General features: G+C 47.0%; 2 protein-coding genes across 2 annotated transcripts in view; one reads left to right on the plus strand and one right to left on the minus strand.

The window, feature by feature from the left end:
* Med9 (mediator complex subunit 9) overlaps nucleotides 1-8,532 on the plus strand; it is a 14,772-nt gene extending 6,240 nt beyond the window's left edge. The window contains exon 3 of the mRNA XM_010637526.2: nucleotides 6,737-8,532. Coding sequence (XP_010635828.1) covers nucleotides 6,737-6,953 — 217 coding nt within the window. The 3' untranslated portion in view covers nucleotides 6,954-8,532. The remainder of the gene's footprint in view (nucleotides 1-6,736) is intronic.
* Nucleotides 8,533-9,820: 1,288 nt separating this feature from the next.
* Rasd1 (ras related dexamethasone induced 1) lies at nucleotides 9,821-11,715 on the minus strand. Its single transcript, XM_010637401.3, has 2 exons — nucleotides 11,336-11,715; nucleotides 9,821-11,118 (listed from the first exon to the last, which is right to left on the minus strand). Exons 1-2 carry the CDS (start codon nucleotides 11,619-11,621, stop codon nucleotides 10,559-10,561), a joined length of 846 nt encoding a protein of 281 aa, XP_010635703.1. The 5' UTR covers nucleotides 11,622-11,715; the 3' UTR covers nucleotides 9,821-10,558.
* Between the last annotated feature and the right edge of the window lie 6 nt (nucleotides 11,716-11,721).

The following is an 11,721-nucleotide window of genomic DNA, read 5'->3' on the forward strand; positions in this document are numbered from 1 at the left end:
TTTTTTTTTTTTTTGGTACTGGGGATTGAATCGGCTATCATTATTAAACTTTCTCTTTTCTTTTTTTTTTTTTTTTCTGAAACAAAGTCTCACTATGTAGTTCAACCTGGCTTCAAACTCACTATGTGACCCAGGCAGGCCTCAAACTCATAGCAGTCCTCCTGCCTCAGCCTCCCAAGTACTAGGATTACAGGTGTGTGCCACCATAGCTATCCCCATTAAACTTTTAACTTTGGCTAATCTGCTAGCCAAATGTCTGTCTGATAACAGCCGTTGATCTGTATCTCTTATTACCTTAAGTAAAACATCTTTTCATGTACAATTTTTTATGTCATTTGTAATTTTCCCTATAAACTGCCCATTTTTTTAATAAGTTCTTTGATAGTAAGGAAATGTCTTTGTTAAGTGTATTGTAAATACAGTTCCTAAATTCTTGGTTTTCTTTGGTCTTTGTTCATGGTCCTGTTCATCTCCTTTCATATAGTCAGAGTTGTTAAGCTTTTCCTTTATGGCTTTTGATTTTGAGTCCTACTTTAGAAAGGCCTTGGTTGTGGGGGCATAGCCCAGTGGCAGAGTACTTGCCTAGCATATATGAGGGCCTAGATTTGATCCCTAGCACCATTTTTTTTAAGGAGCCTTTATAGGGCCAGGGATTTAGCTCAATGATGCTGCCACCTGCTTTGTAAAATCCAAAATTTAAACCCTGGTACCCCCCCCAAAAAAAAGCCATTACATTGATTCCATTTTCCTAGTACTTTGGTTACAGTTTTTACTTCTAAATTTTTTTATGCTACCAGAATTTATTTTAGTAGAGAGTAAAGAGGGGGAGCTTTTTCCTTAACTACCTCTTCCACATCTGTTTATTGAATATTTATTAATGTCCCTGCTTGAGTTACTGCCTTTGCATATACTCAATTCCCATATGGTTTCTGATCTACTTCTGGACATTCTGTTCCTCAGTACCAAACTGTTTTAATCCTGGAATCTTCATGTTACCTTTATTTCCCTTTCAAGACCAGTCGCCCCCTTTCTCCTTCTCATCAGTATTTCCCTGAGGCATCTTTACCTTTGTGTCTAGTTTCTGAGCAGCCTGTTTGAGATCACAGTGCTTTTGCTAGGAAAACATTTCATCTTGAACTGCTCCTTTATTTTCAAGCTCATTGACATCATCTATCAACCAGGTCTAACCTTGTTTTGAAATCTAATAATAATGTTTGAAATTAGTCTCTTTGCCTTTAAATTCTCCTAATTTATCCTGAGCATATTAGATTAATTTTTCTCTGCCCAAATTCTCAAGAGCTCTTCCATTCTTCCCAAATTGGACCCAGACATTTAATCCTCCATTTGGCGTTTGCAGACCTCTCACACAGCCTGCTTGGACTCCCCACTCCAGATGGCTGGGAGTGCTCTCCTATGTGTGGAGCCCTCAGGGCAGGGCTGCATAGTCCTTCAGGACCTGCTCAGAGAGCCCTGAGCGGAACCTCTGCTGCACCCAGGACCCTTGGCTCCCGGAGTCTGTGGCTTGGAGGCCCCGCAGTTGGAGCTACAGCATTCTCATTCCATCCAGTGTCTTTCCTGTGGTTAAATGAATGATTAAAATGACATATTTGTTATTTTTAAAAAATAAGGAAAGGGATGGAGCTGGGCTGGGGATTTAGCTCAGTGCCACCATGCCTGCCTCACAAATGCAAGGTCCTAAGTTTGATCCCTGGTACTGGAAATAAATAAAGGGAAAAAAAATCTCATTTTATCCCTATAAGAAGTATTATAAATCCCAACTCTTCATGACCTTTCTTGTTATATATGGAAGCTACAGTCATAAAAGAATATAACTTAATAAAGAGAATGCAGGGAGGTCTGTGAGACCTGGGAAAGCTATGACTTTTTTCCCCTTCAAACCTAGCAAATCTGAAATCTGGAACTAAGTGTCCCAGGCAAAGAATTCTGAAGTGCATTTCCTGCTGCCTGCTGCTTTCCGCCCACCCAGTTGAGTCTTCTGTCAGTAGGGTACTTTTATGACCTCTTTTTAATTAAATTTTTTTCTTCTTCAAATGGCTGAGGTTGCTAGGTGGACACAAGGGAACCATCCTTGACCCCACAGAGGGAATTCAAGTGAGCACACCGTGCTGTCCCTGCTGCCTGGCTAGGTTGCTGCAGCGCACCCACCTAGTGCAGGAGGTCAGCAGGACCTCCTCCATGGGAACAGGGTGTTATTGACCTGCCTCTGCCCACACAAGGTCATGTGGCCCTCACACCAGCTGAGGCCTGCTGCAGCAGAGGAGGCCTGTGGGGCCCATAGCAGCAGGGCCTGGCTGGTCAGAGTGTTACTGCAGCCAGGAAGAAATGATATTCAGGGTCCTGGAAAGAGGGGGACCCTGAGCCTGGGGAGATTGGAGGCACCAGTGGTTGGCATTGGTTTGAATTTGCCCAGCAAGTATTGTCTGAGGGTTGGAGGACCATTTAGAATTTTCGAAAAGTATAGTGACTTGCTCAGACTTGAGTTTCTAAAGGTGGGTGGGACAAAGGGGTTCAGAAGGGAAGACTTGGATATCCAGGAAAGCAATAGCAGTGGGTAGTCTAGAGGGATTCGGGGGAGGTGAATTTAACAGACTCATCCCTGGGAGATGAGGTCAGCACTCAAGAGTGAGTCTGGGAAGGCAGCCTTCAAACTCACCTAGTGGGTGGGTGGGGCATGCTCTCTAGCTGAGGAAGCTGCAAGTGGATATTTGAGGACTCCCTAGACTCAGCCACTGCTGGGAAGAGGAAGCTGGGCTAAGGAGGTAGGTGTAGCACCCAGAGAACTAGGAGCAGATGAACACACCCAGGGAGGGACATTTTGTAGAATGGCGTATCTTCACACTTCTTTTAGCAGCAGAACCTTTCATCATTCCTCACTGAAAATAATGTATTACAGATGAGGAGATGAAATCAAGGGTATGAATTCCAAAGGCCCTCTTCCAGAGGTCCCTTGGGTGCTGTAAAGCTGGAGTAGAGAAAAACTGTTGATAGATAAGAAAGAGCCAGTGTGGTCCAGGGTGGGAGGATAGCCTGTTGTCCACAGCCACACAGTTGTATGTTAGTAAAGATTTTCAAAGGCCTTTTGTTGTTTTGTGAGATGTGGGTCTTACTTTCTTTTTCAAGCTGGCCTTGACCTGCCAATCCTCCTGCCTCTGTCTCCAGAGTAACTGAGATTATAGGGGTATATCACTGTCCAGCTCAGGATATTTTGGTAATATCTGTTAAAAATTACATAACCTTGGCTGGGCATGGTGGATAGCCTGGGCTATTCAGAGAAACTTTCTCTCAAAATAAAAAGGACTGGGGAGCTAGGTGTGGTAGTGCTCATCTGTGATCCCAGCATTTAGGTGTCTGAGGCAGGAGGATCACCATAAGTTTGAGGGCAGCCTGAACTACATAAGGAGACCCTGTCTTAAAAAAATAAATTAAGACTAGGGATGTTGGTCAGTGGTAGAGCACTTTCCTAGCATGCAAGAGGCCCTGGGTTCAATTCCCAATATTGAAATAAATAAACTTCAAAATTCCCACTGGTATGAAATTATCTCACCAAAATACTTGCATAAATAGATAAAGATGTAAGTACAAAGTGTTCATTGCCATTCTGACAAATTACAAACATTCCAAACATCCACCAACAAGGAATTTAGCTGTGTAATTGTATATGTGCTCAACATAGACCTTCAAAGTGCATTGTTAAATGAAGAAAAGCAAGAATCAAAACCACATATGATCACATTTCTGTCAAAACAATGAAAATATGCGTGTATTTGTATCTTGTATGTTTTTGAAGCAAACAATTTATATTATACGTTAACGAAAATTATCTCTGAGACCTGGGATTGAAGAGATTTACCCTCTTCTAAGCCTTGGTTGGTGTCTGTCACTTTTAAATTTTTTCTCTCAGGTATATATTAATATTTAAGACAAAAGATTTTGGAATAATGAAAGCCACTGGAGTTAGCCTGGTGGAGAGACACTATAAGCAGGGGAGAAAGCACTAGTCCCAGGGTGAGTCAGTTGGGACAGTGTAGGGACGTGAGGGGGATAGAAGTTTGGAGGAGGCTATGTGAAACCAAGTCAAATGCCTCCAGAGGCCAGAAGAAGTAGCTTAGGTTTGGGAAGAGGTTGGTTTCAGTCTCCTGGGCTACTTTTGCTCCTAAATTGCCAGGGTACACACTGCCTGGTTGTTGATAGTTTGTATCTGTGCTAAAGCACCTATGCTAAGAAAAACAAAACAGAAGAATAAAGAAAATAGGAGCATGACTTTTAGATGCGCCCACCTAAGTCTGTGCTGTTTGCCCATATGTCTGCGCTGCCTACTGGAAGGAGGATGCTCCACGTACCACTCAGAACAGTCATATTTTTGTCCACTGTAAAATAAAAAAGGATGTGGAACCAAAGTGCCCGAACTTTGTCCTTGTTTGTACAGTTTTCATCTTTCTTGACCTATTTCTTGATCTTTCTTGATCCTATTTCTCCTTCTAAAGTTGGACGATGACTAACATCAAGCACAAAGGCAGACCCATTTAGAGTACTCTGCTATTGTTCGCTCAGCACTTGGGCCTGCTCCTTTTCTTTAGGCCTGGGTATTTTACAGTCAGCTTAGCAGGTTCCTACTTGGTTCAAGCCAGTTCCTAAACAGTGTGTTTTCCTCACCCCAGGACTTCTGTGCTATTTACTGCTACCAACTAAGGGTAGGTATGCAGCTCACAGATGGCCCCCTTTCAGCTCAGCTCCCTCCCTTCCCCTAGGGCAGCTTTTTATCCCTTTATTTCTTATCTGAGGACTCAGTCTCCTTTCCCAAAAGTTCACCAGGTTAAGAATGGGCAACCATGGGCTTTGGGGAGGTTTCCAAAATAAGCATTTTACATGGCCCACTTACTGGTTTCAGAATTAAGTTTTCACCTGGTGCTGTTTGCTTCAGCAACTGTATTAGGATAAGTTCCTCCCATATTTTAATTTTATGTGTATTTTGTTTGTATATAACACATCTTTCCAGGCTCGTGTGATATGAATCACTTTTCTTTAAAATGCTGCAACCTCAAAACTTCCTTGAGACTTAAATTTGTAATTAGCACACATGCCATCTAAGTATGATGCTTTGAGAAGCTCCAGTGGTTTCTGTCCAGATTTATGGATCTAAGCTGAGATTTAAAAGCTTAAAATGGTGGAGGGTGTAACTCAGTGGTAGAGCATTTGTCTAGGGTACGTAAGGTCCTGGATTCCAGCTCCAACACTGCAAAACAGAACAAAAAGATGTCCTTCCAAACCATTTGTAGTTCTCCTGAGTTCTAGTTATACCACCCTAGCAACTGAATTAAGGTATACCATTAATTGTGTTTCTAAACTGAGGGCGTCCAGTGACAAGTAATGTTTGGCTGGTCATTCACTCTGTGGAAGAAATGACTGGTGCTTTGTATACTGCCTCTGAGCTTACAGCTATTGATAACAGTGAATGAATGGGCCCTGGTGGCTGATATGCAAGGTGTGAGATGTAGCTGACAGATCACCAGGGAAGATGGATATTTTGTCTGCGTAAGCAGAGAAATGATGAATAATAAACATGAATGTGCACCATCTGGGGTGAAATTTCCCAGTTAGGATGGATGTTTACTAAAAAATATTAATGATCATTGACAATTTTCCCTCTTATGCTTCAGTAGTTTCCTTTTAGAACAGCTTAATGAATTGCTGTTTCATTTTTTAGTCTTAATTGCTTGTTTTCCAAAGCTCATCCACTTACTAACTCCTAAAAAATGTACAGGCACAACCAGTGAACCATTTGATTGATCTTAGGTGAGAATTTTCATTCTTGTTTTGTTTTTAATTGGTAGTTGCAGGGGATCATTGATCTGTGTATGGCTAATAATAGTTGTGAGATGAAGTGAGTGACCCACTTCAAAATGAACTTGACCTGAAGGCAAGGACTTGTCGTGACTGTGCTAGGAGAGTCCTGTACATGCTGAAAATTCTAGTCGCATATAACTGCTTTAAAGTTTATGAACAGTTCTATGGAAACTAGTCTCAACAGTTTAAGCAAGCATCAAAACCTCAGCTAAAATTAGTTCTTACCAGCCGGCAAAGTCTCTGGCCTAGGAGTGACACAAACTAGATGAAATATTTCCGTAAGGCTGTTTATTTTTTGAAACAGGGTCTCACTATGTAGTCCAGGCTGGCCTTGAACTCACTATGTAGCCTAGGCTGGCCTCAAACTCATGATGATCCTCTTGCCTCAGCCTCCGAGTGCTGAGATTACAAACATGCACCACCACGCCCAGCTTATTTCTATAAGTTTTTTTGGGGGGGGATTGGTCACCTGATAATAATGGTTTGTTTGTTCACTCAATATATATTTGTGAATTTTTTGCCAAGCATTTATTTGTTCATTCAACAAAGATTTCTTGAGTGTCTGCTGTGTCCTGCACATTAGCCAGGGATGGGGACATGCCCCTGACCAGGCAGGCACAGCCCTGCCCTCACGGCGCCGACAGTGCACTAAGGAGTGGAGTTTAAGTCCCTGACGTTGCAAGTATGCTAGGCAGAGGGGGTGTTTTTGAAACTAAGTAAGGAGGAACTGGTCCCTGTGCTCTGGGGGTACACAGCTATTTAGGGAGCAGTACAGCACACAAGGCTTTTTGGAAGACACTGGAGGGTGCAGAGCAGTAAAGTCAGGCCTGGGTGTAACTGGGGGTGCTAATTACTACCCTCTGCCCCACAGCATGGACAAAGACAGCCCTGATGTCCACCAGGACCTGAACGCCCTCAAAATTAAGTTCCAGGAGATGCGCAAGCTCATCAGCACCATGCCTGGTATCCAGCTGAGCCCAGAGCAGCAGCAGCAGCAACTGTACAGCCTGCGGGAGCAAGTCAGGACTAAGAATGAACTTCTGCAGAAGTACAAGAGCCTCTGCATGTTTGAGATCCCCAAGGAGTAGAGAGGAGGAGGCGAGTGGCTCTGCCATCTCCTCATCACTCCTTGGCACTATTTCTTGAACCCCAGCTTTGAACTGCAACCAAGTGGGGCAGTGTAGTGCCTCATTAGCTGAACTTGGTCTTTACTATGTGGGCATCAGCTCCCAGCTCATATATGTACATGTGTCTTGTGCATCCTGATTTTGAGTTCCTGTTGCTGCAAGAATGTTCCTGAGGCGGGGAGGGGGAGGACTCCACCGTTTCTCTGGGGAGGGGCCATCTGCTGTGCCTGGGCCCAGCAGCAGCTCTGAAGAGCACAGTAGGAAAGGAGGCAGCTCCTGCCTGTCTCCTGCCCTTGGCTCCTCCCACCTCCGATAGCATCAGGGTGTACCAGGTACATATTGTTCCCATTACCAGCAGTTTCATGAAACATTTGCATAGAATTCACTAGGTAAATTAGGTCTGCACTCATATGGCATGAATTTACAGAATTAAAGAAGGCTGTGAGAAATGAACACCGTTTTGAAAGGCCAGAGGGTGGGTGGCTTTTTCCTGTGAAACAGTTTGGTTCTGTTTGTATTTGAGCCAGTGAACAACTGTGTCTGTGGGGTATCAGCCCAGATCCCTGGCAGGTGGCCACTGACTTCAGGCTCCCTCCTACACTATGTCCTTACAACCAGCTCCTGCTTCCTTTGTCTCCTGCAATCACAGGGCCCAAGAATAGCTTCCATCCCACAATGCAGTGCTTTTCAGGGATGAAGAGGGCCCCCATTCCCATGCAGGTCCACTTGGGTTGTAGGTATGTGCATCTTCCCTCCAATCCCCATTACTCTGGCTTAGAACATTATTTCCTCTCTGGCCTCCTCACCCAAGAGCCATTGCACTTGCTGCCCTGCAAAGGATTTCCAGTGTGCTTTTTCTCAGAGAATCATGGCTCTAGTGACGGTTGGGTCTTCCATCAGCCAGGTGTCCGGGACAGCTCTGGGTCAGTGCTGATGGGATGGTGTGAACTTAACCTGCAAGCTACATGGCCACCATCTCATTCTTAGGCATTTACATCCTCACTGTCTCCCAGCTCCTCTGGTTGCTTCCAAATGGTGTTTGTATCATTGCCCATGACTGTCATACTGAGGTGAGATCAGTGCCTTCCCCTCTTCCCAAGGACAATGGAGAAGTGACTGAGCATTGTTTAGTTCTAGAAACGGGCTCACAGCCTGTGCCACCCAGTAGAGGGGCTTAGCAGCAACCTGCCAATGGCCTTGGTAGTGGTGCTGGTTGGGGTGTCCAGTGGCATCAGCCTGTAGCCACCTGTCAGAAGATGGCTGGCATGTGGGAAGGGAGGATATCAGCTTTCAGTGGTCAGAAAAGTAGGCTCTGAGTTGAAGTGGATAATCACTTGTTAGACCAGCTCTACCTTCAGATTGTTACTTAACTGAATCAGTTATTTTTTTGGAAATTTACAGTAGTGGTTGGGCCTGTTTTAAGGCTTTGACCAAATGCCATAAAAACATGAAGCATAAGAAAATTTTAGACAATGGGTGTGGTGGTACACACCTGTAATCCTACTTGGGAGGCTGACGCAGGAGGATCACCATGAATTCAAGGCCAACCTGGGCTACATAGTTCAAGGCCAGTTTGAACTATATAGCAAGACTTGTCTCAAAAAAAAAAAAAAAAAAAAACTAGAACTTCCAGGTCTGTGAGGCTAAAATGGAGAATGACTCCTTAGAGGGATGGGGGAAGCAAATCCCCTGTGTTCCAGTTTTGACTTGTTACATTTCAAATGTTCAATTAAAAAGTTATATTCTGCTCTCAGGATACCATTGTCTATATTCGCTGTGCTGGGATCAAACCCAGGGAATCCAGGGTTTTATAAGGAATTCAGAGTAGATGTCTCTTGATTAGTTCAAAGTGCTCACTTGGCTTAGACACAAAATGAAACTGGAAGACCCTTGCTCCTCCTTCCCTCCCCACAGCACCTAACCAGTTAAACCTGTGAAGCCTGGAATGGCTCCTGCACCGGGAATGGTGGTATTTCCCAGCATCTGCCTGGGAGGGCCTGGGACCACCTTCGTTGCAGGGGTGGGTACTGGTTAGTGGTTTGAGGAGGACCAGTCCTGGCTGAGAGCGGCTCTGTCCAGAGCAGGGTAAATCCTTCATCCGGGACAATGTTGAGTGTCCCTCAGGGCTGAGCACACGCTTGAACCACCAATTATTTGGATTATGGGGCAGCAGGCGCTTGTGCTAAGTACTTTTCAAACACCACACTTAATCCCTACAGTAACCCATGCAGAAGGGCCTTCTCTGTATTTCTTAGATGATAAATAGGCTTGGCAGGTGTTGCTGGCCTCAGACGTGGCAGGGAGAATTAGGTCACCAGTCACAAGCAGGTGTGCCCCTAACCACCAAAAGGGAGTCAGCACAGGGGCCCCACTGGGAGCAGCAAGTCCCTCTAGAAACTGTAGGTAGCCCAAGGCCATGGGATTTTAATTGTCTCTGGTTGTGTGGCAACGCTGGAGCAAGGGGACAAAGGTCCAGCAGGAGCCCACTTTTCTTGGGCTCCATTTCCTTGTGTGTAACAACTGGGCCTAGGTAAAACATCCAACAGTCGAGTTTTGAGCTTAACAACAGGTACCCTAGGTGTACCTCAAATCTAGCGATTGGCTAGAACAAAAGAGATTGTTCTCAGGAAACAAGGCCCTGTGATGAGGCCTAAACACTGAGTGAGTAAATGGTAGCATGATCTTCAGGGAGGACCCTGACATCCCTCAATTTGTCCTGATTTTGTATTAATTCAGTCATCTGGAGGTAGTTCAGAAGCCAGAAGCAATTTTCAGAGGCAGTGCTATTTTCTAATTGTGGAGGTGAAGCCCAGTGTCACAGAAGCAGGACCCCCTCCCCCAACAGCCCTCTGTAAAAACAAAGCCCAGTTGTTCATTTTAAATGATTTTATTTTATATCCAAAAACCAACAATAATAACTTTATAGACCCCCCCACAGTATAAACGCTGGAAAGTTTGTTCATGTCCCTGTTGACACCAGAACTATTAAAGTGCAAGTTTTGTGTTTTGTTTTTCCTTGTGCAACTTCACACACACACATGTAAACAAGTCACTTGGCTATGATCTGACCCACACCCTCCTCAGTTTCTAGAGGGCAGAGGCTTTGGCCAGCCTCCTGGCAGTGTGGAGTCACAGCTGGGATAATGCCCCGTTGGTCCTGACCCCACAGAATCGGAGAGAGGTCGGATGGTTACTTGACGCCTAACAGTGCTGATGAACTTCACCCCCTCTCCACACCCACTCCCATCCTCAGGTCTCTGAGAAAAAGGATTATTTCCCCCCTACTGCACCCTGTCCCCCATGTGGGGGGAGTGGGGACGCCAGTGGAGGAGGTCGGAGGTGGGAGAGTCCCAGTCTTAGCCAGTTCTTTGCTTCCAGAACAGATGACCGTCCCTTCTCAGTTAGGTGGCGCCTTCCCAATGCGCAGGCCTGGTCCGGGCAGGGAAGACACCACAACGCGTGCTCTTGGGGCCCGGGGCGCGCGGGGCTGGCCGGGGAGTCAGATTTTATTTTTTAACAAAAAAGGTCCTCCTCGGGTTGCTTGGACAGCTGGCGGTCCGGGGCTCCTAGCTGATGACGCAGCGCTCCTTGTCCTTGGCCTGGCTGCCGCCGCTGGCCTTCTCACGGATATACATGAGGTCGCTGTGCACGCTGGGTCTGCGCGCGAAGGGCGCCACGATGCCAAAGGCGTCGCCGGGGTCGCTGCCGCCGCCACTGCTGCCTGCCCGCAACAGCTTCTTGTTGCGCAGAGCCTTCTTGTGCAGCACGTCGCAGTACTGCACCGACACCTTGCGGTGTAAGTCCGGGCTCATCTCGCTCGGTAGCTTGGCCATGGCGAAGAGCGCGCGGAACATCTGGTCCAGGCTGCTGTTCTTCTTGGCCGAGATCTCGAAGTAGGCGCAGCGCTGGGGGTCGTCGCCCACCAGTTGGTCGATCTCACGCTGCTCCACCTCCCGGTAGAAGTCCCGGTCCCCCTTGTTACCGCAGATGACCAGGGGCACGTCCACGTTCTCCTTGGTTTTGTTCTTGAGGCAAGATTTGGTGTCCAGGATCTGCTGCTTGAGCCTTTGCACCTCCTCGAAAGAGTCGCGGTTGTCCAGGCTGAATACCAGGATGAAAACGTCTCCTGTGGAGGGTGCAGAAAGGGAAAAGGTGAGGGAACTGCCAAAGGGGCTCCTGCAGCCGCGCGAGGGACGCTGACCTCTCCGAGTGCAAAGCGCAAAACTCAGCGTGCAGTAGCCAGACCCACGGACCGCGCTGCCAGCCCAGCCTTTGACGGACGGCCCTGGACTGAGAGTCGTCACCCTCCTCCCTCCGGCCGACCGGTCCTGCTCCCCGCTTACCTGTGAGTATGGAGAGGCGCCGCATGGCGGGAAATGGGTGGTTGCCGGACGTGTCGAGAATGTCGAGCTGGTAGACCTCGCCGCGGATGGAGTAGAACTTGCGGTGGAAGTCCTCGATGGTGGGAGTGTAGGTCTCCTCGAAGCGACCGGTGAGGAAGCGCGACACGATGGCCGTCTTGCCCACCTTGGACGAGCCGAGGATGACCATGCGGTAACAGTTCTTGGCCGGGATACTCAGCTCTGAGTCGCTCGGACACATCTTCTTGATCATCGCTGCCAGTTTCATTGGGCAGGGGGCGCAGACCCTCCGCGAGGGCAGAAGAGGGGCCGAGAGACGTGCGGGGAGCGGCCGGGGCTGTGGGCGGGGAGGCGCTGGGCGACCGGAG

This window comes from Fukomys damarensis, unplaced genomic scaffold (assembly GCF_012274545.1).
Source record: "Fukomys damarensis isolate Sample0158 unplaced genomic scaffold, DMR_v1.0_HiC HiC_scaffold_23, whole genome shotgun sequence".
Taxonomy (NCBI): domain Eukaryota; kingdom Metazoa; phylum Chordata; class Mammalia; order Rodentia; family Bathyergidae; genus Fukomys; species Fukomys damarensis.